At 39.5% G+C, this 21,492-nt stretch overlaps 1 protein-coding gene across 2 annotated transcripts in view; it reads right to left on the reverse strand.

The window, feature by feature from the left end:
* Positions 1 to 21,492, reverse strand: part of LOC127865609 (cytoplasmic aconitate hydratase-like) — a 76,645-nt gene that overhangs the window by 2,230 nt on the left and 52,923 nt on the right. For both annotated transcript variants that reach the window (XM_052405479.1, XM_052405477.1), the window contains 10 exons: positions 21,051 to 21,186; positions 20,094 to 20,178; positions 19,578 to 19,734; positions 18,467 to 18,531; positions 17,152 to 17,211; positions 16,453 to 16,557; positions 11,312 to 11,454; positions 10,800 to 10,947; positions 5,874 to 5,996; positions 732 to 917 (listed from right to left, as the gene is read on the reverse strand). In XM_052405479.1, the coding sequence (XP_052261439.1) occupies positions 732 to 917; positions 5,874 to 5,996; positions 10,800 to 10,947; positions 11,312 to 11,454; positions 16,453 to 16,557; positions 17,152 to 17,211; positions 18,467 to 18,531; positions 19,578 to 19,734; positions 20,094 to 20,178; positions 21,051 to 21,186 (1,208 nt within the window). The remainder of the gene's footprint in view (positions 1 to 731; positions 918 to 5,873; positions 5,997 to 10,799; positions 10,948 to 11,311; positions 11,455 to 16,452; positions 16,558 to 17,151; positions 17,212 to 18,466; positions 18,532 to 19,577; positions 19,735 to 20,093; positions 20,179 to 21,050; positions 21,187 to 21,492) is intronic.

The raw sequence follows: 21,492 nt of genomic DNA on the forward strand, positions 1-21,492 counted from the left end.
CCACACAAAATGTGCTGCTCCATGAGATACACATGCATGCCAAATATCAAGTTGCTATCTTCAATATTGCAAAAGTTATGACCAAGGTTAAAGTTTTGGGACAGAATGACAGACAGACAGACAGGCAAAAAACAATATACCCCCGATCATTCGATCCAGGGGCATAAAAATTAGTTTGAGAGTTGGGAGTGGGTGTTGAGGGGCAATTGTTCCATGCAAACAACAATAATTCATGGTTATTTTATAAAGTGTCATTTTTAAATTACAGAATAACTCTTTGCAACCAAGTTTATCTGATCATCAATTGGGACTACATTATTTCCTGAACAATACTTCAAAAATTTGTAAAAAAGTGTTCAGCACATAGCAACCACTGGAATATGCGGGGTTAGAGATCAAGCTTAAAGCCATTTGTCAGATAATTTCATGGCCATAACTGTGACGTGCTTGTCCACAGAATATTGCCAACAAGTTCTGTGAACAGCAACATACATTAATGAAAGCTTTTCAGAAGGAAAATTAGTATGTTAACTGACTGCCAGTTATCAACATTTGAAAATCACCCACACCATTCTGCGAGCTATAAGAGAGGCGACACCTGTAGTCACAATGGATGTAAATGTATTACAAACATTAAAAATATTGTTCTGCAAGTACAAATGCTGTATCTGTATCAAGCAATGTAAAGCAGGTACAGCAGTTTCCCACTGACCCCTGGACATTGCCCCTACCTGCACAGTGACCAGCTGACCGGGCTGCAGGTTCTGAGGTAACTCCACCGTGATTGTCTCCCTTCCAGTGAGTCCCAGAATTGCGGAGTTCTCTCCCTCCACATACTGGAACGGTATAATGCCCATTCCAACCAGGTTGCTGCGGTGAATCCTTTCATAGCTCTCAGCTATTACCGCCTTCACTCCCTATCAAAAACAAAACACAAATACTGTATCACAGTTTGTGCCCAGACTGCACAGGCTATTCTAGGAAGACACATTGCACATGAATTTAAACCTGTTTTCCCACACTGAGGCTCAGTTATTTTTCCCATAGACTCAGAATATTCCTTATAGGAAACAAACAGCCTTTTATTCAGAAATCATCCACAAGAAACTGTTATCAACCGTGTTTTTTTAAAAATAAATTGAAAAGGAAAGAAATTGTAGACTAATATGGAAATGCAACTACAACAAACAATATTAAGTTTTATTGTAACTACTGGTAAACAACTAAATTGTTCTCAATAGCTTTTTCATTTTAGACAAATCATCATGTTTTAACTTAAGCTTATATAAAGAAACTTTAAGAAAATATTAGAGATGGAGATATAGCAGCGCCATAGCCATGCTGAGGCACACCGAGGCAGTTGCCTCGGCTAAAATTTGCAGAGCAATGTTGAGATTATCACGTAAAAAAGGACAATTTATATAAGAAATTGAGGCAATTTAATGAATATAAGGCACTATGATATTCACAAACAAATATTATCATTGAGTACAATTGGTTCATGTTGAGGCAGATAATTATTTCATTTTAATAACTTCAATTGATGCCAAATGGCTCAGCAAAATGATTAGGAAAATCCGTATATTAAACAAAGCGTTGCACTGTACACTTCGATGTTACAATCATTGTGGAAATCGGAACATACTGAGCGAGGATCGGGTGTTTTATGGCCAGGTCTGGGTCTATTTTGGACCTAAACACACTTCTGGTGGTTGGCGTTTTCGCCTTTATTGGAAGTCTCCTCTTTATGGCCGGCGTCGAGTTTAATCCGGGACCGTTTCAGGTGGTAAGAATCTTTGTTTACATTAGAATTTTTAAATTATGATATCCCGCATATTAAACTTTTTTGATATAAAGAAGTTCAAGTATTTTCTTTTTAATAGTCAATGAAGTTGATGATAGAATGTTGATGATAGAACTGTCAACTGACAGAAAATGATGACGCTGTGTTAAAACAAAATGTGACACAAGAAAATTGAAACAATGGCTTAAAACTTTACTGATTTATATTAAATATTTGTACTCCTCATGATCAGCAATATGCCCCTGTGACGCAATCGGTAAGGCGTCAGACTCTGGATCCATTGCTCACTATTATATTGTTCCATCAATGATTTTTTTTATATGTGTTTATGATTGAAAACGCTTTTGATTAAATGCATTTAAATATTTCTTTAAAGAGCCCTATTGTGCTTTCAAGCTCTAAATAGAAAAAAAATTCGTCCACGAATTTTTCACGGTGAACTTGTCTGAACTTCAACAGCAAGTTTGCGGAATCTAATTTGATGTTAACTTAAGAAATAATATTTTTTATTGGTTCTTGTACATGTGAGCGGAGTTTAAGCGCATTGCGAAGGCTTAAAACATGGACACGTTCTACTATGAAAGAGGAACGGCTTAATGGCATCGCTTTAATGTTTGTGCATAAACACATTCCAGTTAATTGAAAACAAATTCTTCAAATGTGGGATTCGACTGGAGACAGGAGAGTTGAATTAGCGTTGAATAAGATTGATATTTAAAAGTTGAAGAATAATAAAACATGTTCATGAAACATTATTCGCTAAAATGTTTGATAGATCTGTTTCTTCATATTATAAGGTAGATCTATTTTATTTTAGTATTTCAATAATTAATATGAAAAGCACATTCTATTATCCATATACATACTATTGCTTGTATGAGAAAGCTGCGTCTCAATTTTTTATTTTTTCTATCTGACTTCAAATGAAGTACAGTCAAGTTACCAATACCCGATCAGTAGTGTAATTAAGTTGTTCTGTTGGAAAGCAATAAATGTTTTGAGACTACTTTTACACCAGTTTGATTAAACATTACCTTTGCTTACTGATTCAGCACATAGTCTTATTTTTAAACGCAGGCAAAATGTATTTGTGATACCTTTTTATCGCTGCAGAATTCATGTATTAATGGATCAGTTGTAGCCATAACGCATCACGTGACTGAAACCGCTCAGGGGGCATCTAACACGCTATTTGAACTGTCGAAACATGAAATGTGTTGTTAACAATGACCAAGTTATATTGCCAGTTATAAATTATATTTATTTTTTGTTATTAATCATTTTCCTTATGTAATCTTGTACCCACACTTAACGCATGGTGTTCTTGTGTGAATGATCTGTGGAAAATTCTAAAAAGATCAAAAAGATATGGGCATCTTATTAACCAAGTAAATTATTTGATTCATATCTAATCATCAATATTGAACATGGACCATAAATTAAACATTTAGATTGAGATCATTTATTATGAGAATCAACTAGATTTGCATATATTTTTATATAATATATTATCAATGTTCATATTATCATGCTTGACCCGTTATTGCCCTAATTCTTTATTTCATTTAAGGTGTTGCAAAATCTTAATCACGAATCAAAACTGAAATGGACTTTTGCAGGCAGAAAGACTACTAAATGGCGTTAAAATTAATGCGTTAACTTCTTACTTTCCAACAGATTTATAGCATGTGGAGGCGAAAAATGTTCAACATCAATTCGGAAACGAGTCAACAAAGTCGTATATACATATCAGCAAATCATATCAAAATGTTTGACAAAGAGTAGCTCCGATTACGACTTAATCAATGCGTTTTAAAGAACAGGCCTTGAAGATGCTGTGTGCAAAGTTATCATCTCGAAATGTCAACTATTTATCGCGATACGCTGTCTTGAACATCAAAGTGATCCGCTATGGATAATGATCCGGTAATGGTAACTTGACTGTATATGACTATTTTTCTGTAGTTAAGTTTGTTACATCATTGTAATTTCAAACACCGTTTATGGCACCAGAATATAAAATTGACAATGAACTTGTAGCAGATTTTTTTTTGGTTAACTTTATTGATATCAAATGGTTATATGTAGAGTCCTCGATTCCGATAATTTAGGTATAAAATCTAGTTTAATGGCCTTTAAAACGCACCAGAGACGTTCTAAGTATAAACAAATTTCAGGGGGGGGGGGGCATGCCCCCGGACCCCCCTAGAAGGACCTTCGATACTGCCTAGGCCTACATTTGGGTCTGGCTACGGCACTGTGTAGAACGAACTTACCAACATCCTAAATCCACTTTTTGATTATAGAAGTAATAATGCCCTTATTCAAAAAGTGCACGTTAAAAAATTATAATCAAATTGTTATTTTTATTATAATTAATATTTATATATTCAAATAGTTTTTTTGTATCAGTTTGAATTAAAACAACACCCTATTTAAGTTTAAATACAAATGCCAATAGAATAATTAGATTGAAAAAAAAAATCTGAATATAGGTTAACTTTATCGAAAATTGTTGTAGTTTAACTTATAAATAAAAAGTTACATGGTTCATGAAAGTATAAAACAAAGGTCTACCTTTGCCCATATTTGAATGTACTAAAATCAACTAATTATTAGTTATTGAATATCAGTATAAGGGAAGTAACTCATGTTTGTTCTAAGCCATTTCTTGAAGGAACATAATTATTTCTATGTATACCAGTTTTTGTTAAACAAACAAAGAATTAAAATATTCAACATAAACAAGTTTACATTTGTCTACAATAATACAGACACAAGGTGTGTAGTTATGTAAAGCTTTGTTTATTAGCTGCATTCTTTACAGGAGAACAAATGCAGACAGAATAAAAGAGAAATATTAACATAATTAAAAGATATTTCTTCATGTCTAAGGTAGTGTGTCCAAAGATTGAAAATTAATGGATTGGTTTGAGCAACCTGGTTCTCATTTGCCCTGAATAATTTACAAATAAAAGGTCATTCCAGTCCTTGACTGAGAGGATTGTTCAGTTTTGTTGGATCTATATTGTGCTGTATTTATCGTTCTTTCATATACTAGAAACACGGTGACCTAACCAAGTCACACTTTTCCTGGATAAGCTGGTTTACGAATACTACGTGTACCTACTACCAGTAATTGACAACTGCAATACTTGATTTAGAGGTAGGGAAAGAATAGCCATGGAAAGAATTTACTTAGCAATAACCAACCAAATTATCCTGTTCCTACTTAGAAGCAAATTGAAAATGTGCAAACAGCATAAAACAGAACAGTTTGCGAGTTTTTACAGCTTTTCTCTAACTAGCATCATGTCATGGAGGGTTGGAGAACAATCCTGACACTTTCATATTTATGGGAACACCTTAACATCCATGGCCCCTTTCTGACATGTCTGTTGAGGGTATCTTACCAACATGCAGGGACCCTTGTTCCTATGCACTATAAATAGCCCAATACAGGCATGCCTATGCCAGGTATCTTACCACCATCCATGGCCCCTTGTTCCTATGTACTATATAAAGCCCTAATCAGACATGCCTATGCCAGGTATCTTACCAACATCCATGGCCCCTTGTTCCTATGTACTATATAAAGCCCTAATCAGACATGCCTATGCCAGGTATCTTACCATCGTCCATCGCCCCTTGTTCCTATGTACTATATAAAGCCCTATTCAGACATGCCTATGCCAGGTATCTTACCAACATCCATGGCCCCTTGTTCCTATGTACTATATAAAGCCCTATTCAGACATGCCTATGCCAGGTATCTAACCAACACCCATGGCCCCTTGTTCCTATGTACTATATAAAGCCCTAATCAGACATGCCTATGCCAGGTATCTTACCAACATCCATGGCCCCTTTTTCCTATGTACTATATAAAGACCTATAAAGGCAAGCCTGTCAAGGGTACTTACCAACATCCATGGCCCCTTTTTCCTATGTACTATATAAAGACCTATAAAGACAAGCCTGTCCAGGGTCACTTACCAACATCCATGGCCCCTTTTTCCTATGTACTATATAAAGACCTATAAAGGCAAGCCTGTCCAGGGTCACTTACCAACATCCATGGCCCCTTGGCTGCCCAATCCCTGGAGGACCCAGACCCATACTCCTTGCCTGCCAGAATCACAACCTGCTGTCCCTCCGCAAAGTAGCGCTCTGCAGCGTCAAATATGTCCATCTGCAACACATAATATGAGCCTTATTCTGAAAAAAACTGGGCTTGATGCATGTGCGTAAAGTGTCATCCCAGATTAGCCTGTGCAGTCCGCACAGGCTAATCAGGGATGACACTTTCCGCCTTAACTTGATTTTCAATTTGAAGGAGGGACTGCCTTGAAACTTAAAATACCATAAAAGTGGAAAGTGTCGTTCTTGATTTGTCTGTGCGGACTGCACAGGCTAATCTGGAACAACACTTTACGCACATGCAATAAGCCCAGTTTTCTCAGAACGCGACTCATTTGTCCACGCTTAAAAGTGATTGAAATTAACATACGGCCTGAATGTCCTGAACCAGTTAATTTTATATTGTGCTTGCTGCAATTTTCAGATGTGTATAGGCAGTTTCTTTACATTTTACTGAGCTAAAAAAATAATATGAGCTTCACAGTGCAAAAAGTGGGTTTCATCCCAGAAAAGTGTCATCCGAGAACAGCATGGGCAAATCAGGGACAACACTTTCTGCCTAATCTGGGGCTAAGAAAAATCTTCCTTTAAACCAACAAGAGATGTGTTCATGAGAAACACAATGCCCCCTATTGCGCCGCTTTGAAAAAAATATTTTTGTTCTGTTGTTTTTTTACCTTTGACCTTGAAGGATGACCTTGACCTTGAACTTCCACCACTCAAAATGTGCAGCTTCATGAGAACACCGCTTTGAATTTATTTTTTTTACCTTTGACCTTGAAGGATGACCTTGACCTTGAACTTCCACCACTCAAAATGTGCAGCTTCATGAGATACACATGCATGCCAAATATCAAGTTGCTATCTTCAGTATTGAAAAAGTTATGGCCAATGTTAAAGTTTTCGGACGGACAGACGCCATATATTTGACATTTGACCTTGAGGGATGACCTTGACCTTTCACCACTCAAAATGTTCAGCTCCATGAGATACACATGCACGCCAAATATCAAGTTGCTATCTTCAATAGTGAAAAAGTTATGGCCAATGTTAAAAGTTTTAAGACGGACAGAGCAAGGCTGATAAAAGATTGCTAGGGAGAAATTGCTTATTTTACTGACTGAGTGGCTGGCACATGGACCAATAATGGACTTGAAATAGTGATAACACTGTGTATATATGCAATGCAATATAAAATAATTTGTAACAATGAAATCTATGAATATATTATAAAAAGATGGTTAATGAACAGACTCAGAATAAAATTTATATTCTCAACAATCACAAATAAGTATTTGGTATTATAAAAACTTGCTTCCTTACATGTTCTTGCTGTAACACTACCGGTATTTATCAGTACTATTTTAACTTTGTGATTCAGCTGCAATTCTAATACATTCATAAATTGAAAAATAAACAGAAACACTTGCTGCTGTTTGAACATCATTAATGACATGTAAAATTATGTAATGGTTTGTATAAGTTCATGACTCCTTGCATAGCCCTATTACCCAACCACAATCCATCTTGCATGAAATTACAGTCTAGTGTTCATGCAGTGTTTTTCATTAAAGAAAATGAGTTGGGACTACTGGAATAGGAGTTTATAAGCAGAGCAAGAGTTTTAGTATAAATGCAGTGAATTGCTTCAAAAATACAAAGAGACTAAAAACAAACTCTTTTTGATTAAAAATTGCTTGGTTTGATTACAAAAGTTCATCAAAGTTAAGTTTTGAACAATGTTTGGTAAAGTTTATTCTACAAGATGGCCTGAAAGGCCCAAAGTCGCTCACCTGAGATAACAAGATATTATTGGGGTTAATCTTCTGACCAACTTTCACGAAGATCGGAAAATGAATGTGGCCTCTAGAGTGTTAACAAGGTTTTACTATAGCCATCAAGGCTTTCCACCGGCCATTTAACGATTCCTCGCCGGGGCGCTTGAATTTTGAAATCAAAGTCCCTGGGGTGCTTGAAATTTTCCCATCAGTGTATTTTTCAGTAAAAGAAAGTGGAGATTGTCAAAAAAAGTCAAGGTTTCTCTATCAGTGTATCAATATTCCCTGTTTTAAAAGAGCACTCGGTACCTACTTTCAAAAGTAATCGCCATAAACACCACATGGGGTAATGGATAATCCACTGATAAGAGAATAGCATGACGCGCGTATTGATTATTCTAGCCACGTTACACAGTCATTAAAATGCTGACAAGGATGTATCAAGTAATGTTCCAGTCGTCAAACTGTGATGTTCATCGTCCAATCGGTTACGCGACTGCTTATGAGGGCAGGGTTAACGATCGAACATTATTTTTTATTGACGTCGGGCACGAAGTAAGAGTTTGTCGCAGCTCGATTGGCAAGAAGTTGTACCCTTTACGTAATATAAAACCAGTAACTAGAACAGTACATTAAAGACGGTTTCAGGCATCATCATCACATCTTTTTACTGTAAACAAGTGTTAACTATGACTCATAATTAATACACAAATTAATTGCAAGTGGTAAACAATTAATTACTTATAGCGAGTAAGTTGTGCAAATAAATCTCGGTTGCAATTATGCGATAACAATTTAATGCCAGTACATGTATATTTCATCATGTCCATTTATAGAACTGATTCACCTCGTTTTTCTGACATTTATTCGACACGTAAAACTAATGAGCTTTAACAAATTTTCGTTAAATTAATTACGCACATTTGTATAAATGTTTCTTCCGATAATCGATAATTAAAATACTGATGATGGCAACCGGCCGTAATCCTCGTAGACAACGTGAATTTCATGCATAATTCCGTCAAAACATTTATTCGACTCGTAAAGTGTTTAAACAAATTATCGTTCAATTCATAACGCAACTGTTAATATTTGTTAAAATCTCAAATGAGAATAATTAAATTTGTTATCCGAAACCCATTCCCGTAAGTCGATGTTAATGCGTTTTTAATCCAAAACACACTTCTGAATGCAAATGTTATCGCAACGTTAAAATATTCTTGCTTCAAATTAGCAGTGCAAATTTATTTTGTGTCAAATCTTTTTCTCAATTACAAGAGGGCCTGAAAGGCCCAAAGTAGCTCTCCTGAGATAACAAGATATTATTGGGACAAATCTTCTGACCAAGTTTCACGAAGATCGGAAAATAAATGTGACCTCTAGAGTGTTAACAAGGTTCTACTATAGCCATATAAGGAAAAATGCCCCGCCCCTGGCAAGATGTCAATCTTAATTTAGTTAAATGGTTGTTTCTTAATTTCTGCAGCGATGTCTATTCATACGACACACAAACACTAACTCCGATCCTAATAAAAAGACGAATTCTTCGGTTATTGTAGGAAAATATGTACGAAATATCTTCATCACCATCTGCTCTGGGCGCTAATTTGTCTTTGCTGCATTTTATGAAATTCGTCTTCAATGTCTTGCCTATTTTGTGTTATTGTAACATGTATTTATCAATATATTACAATTTAACACATATAAAAATTGTATAGTCTCGCTTTAATAGTTTGACAAAAGAATGCCATATTGTACAGAATCATCAAACAATAAAAAACATATTCAAAAGTTTGCTATCTTCCAGAATGTAAAACTATCATTTATAATTTATTCCACTTAATCTTCTTGTTCTTAAAAAAAATTATTTTAAAAAGGGAGACAACTCTGTCAATTCAACATAATTTTTCAAAAGCCATTTTGCAGTTACTTCCCTTGACATGCTAAACTAGAGTGTTCACAAGCTGCTTTACTATATAAATATAAGGAAAATAACCCCCCCCCCCAGCGGCCATGCTATTTTACCTATCCAAACCATTTTCGAACTCAACCGTCATATCCAGAAAACACATGTTCTGACCAAATTTCATGAACATTGGACTAAAAATGTGACATCTAGAGGGTTCATATGTTTTCACTATATATATATAAAGAGAGAAAACTGCCCCGCCCCTGGCGGCCATTTTTATTCCCCGATCTGGACCATTTTCGAACTCGTCCAAGATATCAATGAAACCAGTGTTTTGACCAATTTCATGTTGATTGGGCAAAAATTGTGACTTCTAGAGTGTTCACAAGGTTTCTCTATTGCCATATAAGGAATACTGCCCCGCCCCCTGGCGGCCATGTTTTTCAACGGACCAGAACCATTTTTTAACTCAACCAACATATCATTAAGACAAGCATTTTGACAAAGTTACATGCAGATTGGGCATCAAATGTGACTTCAACAGTGTTCACAAGGTTTTTCTTTTTTTTGACCTAGTGACCTAGTTTTTGACCCAGCATGACCCAGTTTTAAACTCAGTCGAGGTATCAATGGGACAAATGTTCTGACCAAGTTTCATGAAAAGCAGACAATAAATGTGGCCTCTAGAGTGTGCACAAGTCAAAATGTTGACGACGCACGACGGACAAAAGGCGATCACAAAAGCTCACCATGAGCACATTGTGCTCAGGTGAGCTATAAATAAAACCCAAACATTCTGAGGTGGATCGATAATGAAATCATGAGAGAAAAGTATATACACATAAGCTGGAGAATGGAGAATATCTGCACTTACTTGAAACCCTCCCCCCAAAAATGTTGACCTTGCTCTGCGAAAATGGGGCTTAATGCATGTGAGTAAAGTGTCATCCCAGATTAGCCTGTGCAGTCTACACAGGCTAATCTAGGATGACACTTCCAGCTGGAATTTTTTGCTTGAAATGAGTATATTCTTAATACTTATTTTAAGCAGGCAGAAAATGTTGGCCCTAATAAGCCTGTGCTAATTGCACAGGCTAAAATTGGACAACACTTAACGCACATGCATAGAGCCCAATTTTTTCCTGAAAGCAGCTCATGTAATGAATACCTCTTCATTAGTAGGTAGGTACACAGTGCGGGCCCCAGGCTTGGTCAGCAACTTGTTGATGAGACGAATGTTGGCAAATGTACCTCGAGCCATCACAGCATCATTACCACGGCGGGAACCATAAGAGTTGAACTCTCGCGGGGTCAGCCTCAAAAACATACCGAAAGCAAGGTAGAATAGATGCAATGACAGTAAGGTAAGAAAGAAGAATTTTTCAGATATAAGAATGGGAAAGTAGATAATTGCACAGAAGTTGTTTCATTCACATTTTGACCTGTTACATGTACAAATGTATTCAAGTCTTGGTACAAAAAGGTACATAATTCTTCTTAAATTAATGTTAATTATGGCATATTGTAAATAGCTTAATATATTGACCCCAAAAATGCTTATTTAAACTATTTCAAAATGAGCTTAAAGTCTTAAACCACTGTTATTTTTTATTGTTGCCATAAAACTGGGACACAATAAACATCATGATTTCAACATGCCAACCAGAACCAGTGACATACCCTCTAGCTGCCAGGTAGCGCGCTGCAGGGCTGTTACGGGCAATACTGCCTGCTGGGGAGATATGGTCTGTTGTGATGCTGTCACCGAAGTTCAGAAGTACGTAGGCATCCTTGATACCCTGAATCTTGGGCATGTCCTTTGTCTAAAACATTTACATACTGAATATTTAAAATAGCCTTCAGTTGATATTAGACAGAATTGCATGTCAGGAAGAGCTTTAAAGTGATTTACGTCAGACACAGTAAATATGATAGTCAAGTCCAAAAGCTTTACAAGTTACTAATCATGTCCATCACAGTGACATATCAGCCCAGTGGAGTCCAGTGGAGCATTTTGCTTAGCCTGGTAGCGTAAATTGCTCAGTCTAGTGGCTACTAGGCACATTCCAGTGCCTATTTAGGCCCATCCCTGTGACTATTGAATGGGCCTTTGGTTATTCAGGCCCATCCCTGTGACTATTCATGCCCATCCCTGAGGCTATTCATGCCCATCCCTGAGACTGTTCATGCCCATCCCTGTGACTATTCATGCCTATCCCTGAGACTATTCATGCCCATCCATGAGGCTATTCATGCCCATCCCTGAGGCTTACAAGGCCGATCCCTGTGGCTATTCAGGCCCATCCCTGTGACTATTCATGCCCATCCCTGTGACTATTCATTCCCATCCCTGAGGCTATTTATGCCCATCCCTCAGACTGTTCATGCCCATCCCTGTGACTATTCATGCCTATCCCTGAGACTATTCATGCCCATCCATGAGGCTATTCATGCCCATCCCTGAGGCTTACAAGGCCGATCCCTGTGGCTATTCAGGCCCATCCCTGTGACTATTCATGCCCATCCCTGTGACTATTCATGCCCATCACTGAGGCTATTCATGCCCATCCCTCAGACTTTTCATGCCCATCCCTGAGACTATTCATGCCCATCCCTGAGACTAATCATGCCCATCCATGAGGCTATTCATGCCTATCCCTGAGACTATTCAGGCCCATCGCTGAGACTATTCAGGCCCATCCCTGAGACTATTCACGCCCATCCCTGAGACTATTCAGGCCCATCCCTGAGACTATTCATGCCCATCCCTGAGACTATTCAGGCCCATCCCTGTGACTATTCATGACCATCTCTGAGACTATTCATGCCCATCCCTGAGACTATTCATGCCCATCCCTGAGACTATTCATGCCCATCCCTGTGAGTATTCATGCCCATCCCTGTGAGTATTCATGCCCATCCCTGTGACTATTCATGCCCATCTCTGAGACTATTCATGCCCATCTCTGAGACTATTCATGCCCATCCCTGAGACTATTCATGCCCATCTCTGAGACTATTCATGCCCATCCCTTAGGCTATTCAGGCCCATCCCTGAGACTATTCATGCCCATCCCTGAGACTATTCAGGCCCATCCCTGTGACTATTCATGCCCATCCCTGAGACTATTCAGGCCCATCCCTGAGACTATTCATGCCCATCCCTGAGACTATTCAGGCCCATCCCTGTGACTATTCAGGCCCATCCCTGAGACTATTCCCGCCCATCCCTGAGACTATTCAGGCCCATCCCTGAGACTATTCATGCCCATCTCTGAGACTATTCAGGCCCATCCCTGTGACTATTCATGACCATCTCTGAGACTATTCATGCCCATCCCTGAGACTATTCATGCCAATCCCTGTGACTATTAATGCCCATCCCTGTGACTATTCATGCCCATCCCTGAGGCTATTCATGCCCATCCTTGAGGCTATTAATGCCCATCCCTGAGGCTATTCATGCCCATCCCTGTGACTATTCATGCCCATCCTTGTGACTATTCATGCCCATCCCTGAGGCTATTCATGCCTTTCCATGAGACTTTTCATGCCGATCCCTGTGACTATTCATGCCGATCCCTGTGACTATTCATGCCGATCCCTGTGACTATTCATGCCCATCTATGTGACTATTCAGGCCCATCCCTGTGACTATTCATGCCCATCCCTGAGACTATTCAGGCCCATCCCTGTGAATATTCAGGCCCATCCCTGTGACTATTCATGCCCATCCCTGAGACTATTCAGGCCCATCCCTGAGGCTATTAATGCCCATCCCTGAGGCTATTCATGCCCATCCCTGAGACTATTCAGGCCCATCCCTGTGACTATTCATGCCCATCCCTGAGACTATTCATGCCCATCCCTGAGACTATTCATGCCCATCCCTGTGACTATTCATGCCCATCCCTGAGACTATTCATGCCCATCCCTGAGGCAATTCATGCCCGTCCCTGAGACTATTCATGCCCATCCCTGAGACTATTCAGGCCCATCACTGAGACTATTCATGCCCATCCCTGTGAGTATTCATGCCCATCCCTGTGACTATTCATGCCCATCCCTGAGACTATTCATGCCCATCCCTGAGACTTTTCATGCCCATTCCTGTGACTATTAATGCCCATCCCTGTGACAATTCATGCCCATCCCTGAGACTTTTCATGCTCACCCCTAAGACAATTCATGCCCATCCCTGAGGCTATTCATGCCCATCCCTGAGACTTTTCATGCCCATCCCTGTGACTATTCATGCCGATCCCTTTGACTGTTCATGCCCATCACTGTGACTATTCAGGCCCATCCCTATGACTATTCATGCCCATCCCTGAGGCTATTAATGCCCATCCCTGAGGCTATTCATGCCCATCCCTGAGACTATTCATGCCCATCCCTGAGACTATTCATGCCCATCCCTGAGGCTATTCATACCCATCCCTGAGACTATTCATGCCCATCCCTGTGACTATTCATGCCCATCCCTGTGACTATTCAGGCCCCCTGTGGCTATTGATGCCCATCCCTGAGACTATTCAGGCCCCCTGTGGCTATTCATGCCCATCCTTGAGGCTATTCCCCCCTGTGGCTATTCAGGCCCATCCATATGTCTATTCAGGCCCATCCTTGAGGCCATTCATGCCCATCACTGTGACTATTCAGGCCAATCCTTGAGGCTATTCGTGCCTATCCTTGAGGCTATTCATGCTCATCCCTATGTCTATTCAGGCACATCCTTGAGGCTATTCATGCCCATCCCTATGTCTATTCAGGCTCATACTAGACGCTGTTTAGGCCCATCCCTGTGACTATTCATGCCCATCCCTGAGACTATTCATGCCCATCCCTGTGACTATTCATGCCCATCCCTGAGGCTATTCAGGCCCATCCCTGAGACTATTCATGCCCATCCCTGTGACTATTCATGCCCATCCCTGAGGCTATTCAGGCCCATCCCGGTGACTATTCATGCCCACCCCTGAGACTATTCAGGCCCATCCCTGAGACTATTCATGCCCATCCCTGAGACTATTCATTCCCATCCCTGAGGCTATTCATGCCCATACATGAGGCTATTCAGGCCCATCCCGGTGACTATTCATGCCCACCCCTGAGACTATTCAGGCCCATCCCGGAGACTATTCATGCCCATCCCTGAGACTATTCAGGCCCATTCCGGTGACTATTCATGCCCACCCCTGAGACTATTCAGGCCCACCCCTGAGGCTATTCATGCCCATCCCTGAGACTATTCATGCCCATCCCTGAGACTATTCATGCCCACCCCTAAGACTATTCAGGCCCACCCCTGAGGCTATTCATGCCCATCCCTGAGACTATTCATGCCTATCCCTGAGACTATTCAGGCCCATCCCTGAGACTATTCATGCCCATCCCTATGTCTATTCAGGCCCATCCCTATGTCTATTCAGGCCCATCCTTGTGGCTATTCAGGCCCATCCCTATGTCTATTCAGGCCCATCCCTATGTCTTTTCAGGCCCATCCCTGAGGCTTACAAGGCCGATCCCTGTGGCTATTCATGCCCATCCCTATGTCTATTCAGGCCCATCCCTATGTCTATTGAGGCACATCCCTGTGGCTACTAGGCCCATCCCTATGTCTATTCAGGCCCATCCCTGTGGCTATTCAGGCCCATCCCTGTGGTTACTAGGCCCATCCCTGTGGCTATTATTGCCCATCCCTGGGGTTATTAAGGCCCATCCCTGTGGCTACTAGGCCCATCCCTGTGGCTATTATTGCCCATCCCTGTGGCTATTAAGGCCCATCCCAGTGGCTATTAAGGCCCATCCCTGTGGCTATTAAGGCCCATCCCTGTGGCTATTAAGGCCCATCCCTGTGGCTATTTAGACCCATCCCTGTGGCTATTCATGCCCATCCCTGTGACTATTCATGCCCATCCCTGAGGCTATTCTGGCCCATCCCTGAGACTATTCATGCCCATCCCTGAGACTATTCATGCCCATCCCTGAGGCTATTCATGCCCATACATGAGGCTATTCAGGCCCATCCCGGTGACTATTCATGCCCACCCCTTAGACTATTCAGGCCCATCCCTGAGACTATTCATGCCCATCCCTGAGACTATTCAGGCCCATCCCAGTGACTATTCATGCCCACCCCTGAGACTATTCAGGCCCACCCCTGAGGCTATTCATGCCCATTCCTTAGACTATTCATGCCCATCCCTGAGACTATTCATGCCCCCCCCCCCCCCCCCCGAAGACTATTCTGGCCCACCCCTGAGGCTATTCATGCCCATCCCTGAGACTATTCATGCCTATCCCTGAGACTATTCAGGCCCATCCCTGAGACTATTCATGCCCATCCCTATGTCTATTCAGGCCCATCCCTATGTCTATTCAGGCCCATCCCTATGTCTTTTCAGGCCCATCCCTGAGGCTTACAAGGCTGATCCCTGTGGCTATTCATGCCCATCCCTATGTCTATTCAGGCCCATCCCTATGTCTATTCAGGCACATCCCTGTGGCTACTAGGCACATCCCTATGTCTATTCAGGCCTATCCCTGTGGCTATTCAGGCCCATCCCTGTGGCTATTAAGGCCCATCCCTGTGGCTATTAAGGCCCATCCCTGTGGCTATTCAGGCCCATCCCTGTGGCTATTTAGACCCATCCTTGTGGCTATTAAGGCCCATCCCTGTGGCTATTAAGGCCCATCCCTGTGGCTATTAAGGCCCATCCCTGTGGCTATTTAGACCCATCCCTGTGGCTATTCAGGCCCATCCCTGTGGCTATTCAGACCCATCCCTGTGGGTATTCAGACCCATCCCTGAGACTTACCATGGTCTGGAAGAACGGTGGACTCTGGATGTAGGTAGAGCTAGTGTCCCAGGGGTACAGGGTGCCACAGGGGGCCTCCAGCTTGTTCCAGCGCTCATTGCCAAGCTGAAAACAACGTATTGGTAAGACGTCCAGAAAATAATATTTTATGTATGTATATTGGACTCTAATTTTTTTAACAATAAAGAATAGTTAAAATATGACAAAAAATAGATGTAAAAGTTTCCTGCTTAGGCAGTTTAGGGTAAATTTTTAAGTGCTTTCATTCGGCCAACCAAGCTTAAGAACTTAAATGCTTATTGTAAATGCAATGTAACTAATAGACCTATTAAGTATTTTATCAATTGCGATGATTATCAAATGATTAAATTTTATTTGTTTACATTATTTGTGATGTTATTTTGCTTGTTTCAATAAATTGTGCCAATTCTTCTCTGAATATAAGAGTTTTTATTATTTTTTTCATTTTGGCAATCAGTAAATAAGTCTTCAATAGACCCTAAAAGAAAGCTTTAAGTGTTGTTGTTTTCTATGGTCAAAATTAAACAAATAAAAAAACCTTTACAATTCATCCAGTACCTTTTATAAATAAATGTAATGGTGACTTCTTTTGTCAGTGAATTAAATGAGTTTATTCAAACAACACAAGAAATCCTCAGTTAATGTTTGAAAAACGTAAAACTGTTAAGCATGTATCACCTGTATCCTGGAGTAGACCTCATTGAACATTGATGGGATCACAAACTCTGACTCCACAGCCTGCAATGCATAACAGCCGCATATATATACATGTATTATTTTTCTTTAAACATTAAATTTTGTTGTTATGCCCCACTTTAAAGAAGGCCAAACATCGCGATTGTACTGCGCATGTATAAGTCTGGAACATTGTCCTGTCCCAGCTATAACTTTACCATATTTTGATGGATTTTGATTTTGTGTAACACTTACCGGTATCTGCATTGCTCAAAGGTCAACTTTCCTTTCTCACGCATATCGGCCACAGCACAAACATCATACAATAAAGTCTCTCTTCTAACAACCATTACTCTACCTCAGAGGTCAAGGTAATGACTACTTTTTGGTGACTGAGTGTCTCATGTATCTCTTTCATGACCTCAAATGTCAAAGTCACACTTAAGCGTGCAAAAGCCAAAATGGCTATAAATATCTTGTTTTGACATACGCAGAGTTTTGGGCGAAAATTTGAATGAGGGGGCATCCATGCCAATTTTACGCATGTCTTCTTTTATGGGAATTTGTTTTACATTTTTGCTGTTGACTTTGTTTTTTTCTTTCCATTGGACCCTTGCCCATCCAGAGGCAATGTGAAAATGGCTTTGTGCAAACAGCATTAAACCAGAACAGCCTGTGTGTAACTCACAGACTTTTCAGGTTTTATGCTGTTTGCTGCTCATCAGTATCTAACGGTTAGAAATGAAGCCTTTACAAATTGAATCTAGTAAGACAGGTCTTTAATTATATTTAACTTTCTGAGGGACTACAAATGTGTCAAAATACGTATCTAAGTGGTAAAGGGTTCAGAAAGATCAATATTCCCCAATAGTGAGTTATATTACATAAAATTCATAGGCAGTTGTGTGATACAGTTTATAGTGCATCCAAATAAGAGTGATGTCTACCAAGGCTGAATTCAAGGTGGACTTTACTCTTTGAAGGAGGCAATATTTTCTATACCCTATCACAAGAAGGTTTATTTTCCAGGACTTTTAACAACATGACATTACATTAATTAGGCTATTTTGTAGTTGAGAGTCCAGCATTACAAGCATTGAGTTAAATCAGGAACCAAAAACCAACAGTGAAATACAAATTTTATCAAAACTACCTGATATTCTTTTATTTCTCACTAAAATAAAATACGTTCATTTTCTTAATGACATAACAATATAATATTGTGAAGAAAAAAACAACAACACCTGTATACCATATAACTTGATATTATCTTGATAAGACATAACTGGCAACTTGCGTAGCTAAAATCTCTACTCACATGTATCTCTTCTCTGGTTGGCCATATGTCTCTCAGGAATACTGGTGCACCCTCAGCATTCGTACCTACAGAATATGTTATATCTTTTTTGATAATATTTGGCAAACTTACTTTTGCTTATCATCAAAATGATAAAATAAGATAGGAAAAGTAAAATACTTGCAAAATGACGTCATTATTCCAGTGAATTTCTTCAGTTAAACTCTTTTACAATGTGAATAAACAGTGCAAAGAGCATAAAACAAGACTATTGCAAAGCAATATATGTTCCCTACCGGCTCCACCATTGTCAGAAATTCCACCAATGTCAGATTTTTGTTTCTTTTTTTATATTTGTTGCCATAACAACCTGAATTATTGACGTAGAAACAAAATGAAATGACGTGCATAATGTCCATATTGCCATCTATCCATGTTTTAAGTTTCATGAAAAAATATGAAAAACTTTTAAAGTTATCGCAGGATCCAGAAAAAACACTATTTTCAGCAGTATTTCTAGTCTATTTGTTGCCATAGCAACCATAATTTTTGACATAGGAACAAAATGAAATGACGTGCATAATGTCCATATTGCCATCTATCCATGTTTCAAGTTTCATGAACAAATATGAAGAACTTTTAAAATTATCGCAGGATCCAGAAAAAACACCATTTTCAGCAGTATTGGTATTTCTAGTCTATTTGTTGCCATAGCAACCAGAATTTTTGACTTAGAACAAAATGAAATGACGTGCATAATGTCCATATTGCCATCTATCCATGTTTAAAGTTTCATGAAAAAATATTAAGAACTTTTAACCAGAAGTGTGACAGACTCACAGACTGACTGACTGACAGACACACAGAGCGCAAAAAACAAGTCCCCTCCAGTGAAACCATTAGAGGACAATACAAAGAAAATTTGTTGGTCATGTTATAAATAGAATCTTTGATTCGTGGTCATTTTGTATTGAATTTATTAAACTTGTCATCTAAATAACAAGCCTCGTTTTTATCTTTATTAAGATGACTTGTTTAATAAATTCAATACAAAACGACCACTCATGCAAGATCCTATATTTCATTCTACACTTACCCAGAATTCTGTATAATGATATGTATGACCCCTTACCAAGTGGCTCTGTTTCAAAGTCAACGTTGACCTTGCCAGCCAGTGCGTAGGCTATAACGAGGGGGGGACTGGCCAAATAGTTGGCGCGAGTCAGTGGGTGGATACGGCCCTCAAAGTTCCGGTTGCCAGACAACACCCCGCAGGCAACCAGGTCACCCTTGGAGACAGAAGAATGCATGGAACAATACTCAATAGCCAGGGGCCAGAAAGTCACAAAGCTTATCAGGAGGTTTAATATAATTTTTTCATAAGATAAAATTTTCTAATGCATTTTTTTAATGTTTAATATAATTGTTCCTTTTTTTACAAAAACGTTAAATAATAAAAAAAATGTGAGTAGGTTTTGTGTTAAACATGAAAAAAGACATTAAACAATGAACGAAAAAATATTAACACCTGCACAATCATGGAAGAATGCAAAAAAATTGAAAACAGACCTAGACGTGTCATTGCTTACCAGCTTTAAGAGTGTTAGTTGATTTAAACATTCAAGGTTATCATTTATAGATTGATTACCTTTTCTATTGCTTCTCCCACAGTTTCTGGCAGAGGTCCACTATTCCCTATACAAGTCATACAGCCGTAGCCAACAATGTCAAACCTGGAAGACATATGTACATTGAATGTCAGGTCAGAATCCATGTCACTCCATACATGTCATAATGACTTAAGTAACAATGTCAAACAAATGACAGCTGCACATGACTGTAATGTTGGATCCATCTTACAACTTCACCACTGACTGCAAACTGAACATCTGTACTACAGGTTGTTGATAAATTTGAAGTTTCAATTAAATCGCTCAAGAAACATGAAAGAAGTTTGCCCCAAAATATAAAAACATTAAACGCTGACAAACAGACACATGGACTAATTGCAAGAGTGACTTTAATAAGCAGCTCCATGCAGAGGCATAATGATATATTTGACATTTAGGCTCAAGACTCTTTTCTTTAATGCCACAGATGAGGTACACAATAAAGTGCATATTCTTTATATGGCCCTCTATGCACCCAATGAGTTTCAACAACCAAGCTTAAATTCATTTTGAGGTTTTGCAAGATCCAGATTTTAGTTCTTACTTATTTCTATAATCTAGCAACCACAATCGTTCTCTGACGTAAATAAGAACTTATATGCATATGTCCTCTATCAACATACACACATTTCATTTACCTAGCTTAAGTTCTTTGTGAGTCATTGCAGGATACAGATTTTTAGACAGACTGACAGACCGCTAGATCTCCTCATTTCTAACTGCAATGTCATTTCAGACCCTTAACACTCTTGTGTAACATCCATAGTCATTTTTTCTTACAAATGCATACTTATGTGACTTATTGTTACCATAAGTATCTGTTCATTTGTTCAGAAAGCCTGACAGATGGAAGGAAAGATCAGTGGTAAACCTTCGCTCACTCTGGTAAAACCCGTAAGGGATAAATAAGCCCAACAAAAGAGTGCATTTCCTACCCAAGTTTCTCAAGGAAAGGTGTGACTCCACTCTCCCTCAGGTAGTATGTAACCACCCCACTGCCTGGAGACAGACTGGTCTTGATGTAGGGCTTCACTGACAGGCCCGCCTCCACTGCCTTCTTGGCTAGAAGTCCTGTCATACAGAGCCAAAAAGTTAAGCTCGTCTTAGATTAGTTTGTGCAGTCCTCACAGGCTAATCAGGGACGAAACTTTCCGTCTCAACTTTTCCTTAGAGACTTCCTTTGAACAAATACCATATGAGCAGAAAGTGTTGTCCCTGATAAGCCTGTGTGGACTGCACAGGCTAATCTGGTATGACACTTTACCCACATGCATTTAGCCCCATTTTCCAAGCTTATTTTAATATGTTTATTATTCTCAATTGAATTTTTTCCAGGCAGCCTTGCTAACATTTAAACCAATACCAAGTGCACATGAA

Source organism: Dreissena polymorpha, chromosome 2 (genome assembly GCF_020536995.1).
Source record: "Dreissena polymorpha isolate Duluth1 chromosome 2, UMN_Dpol_1.0, whole genome shotgun sequence".
In the NCBI taxonomy this organism is placed as follows: Eukaryota; Metazoa; Mollusca; class Bivalvia; order Myida; family Dreissenidae; genus Dreissena; species Dreissena polymorpha.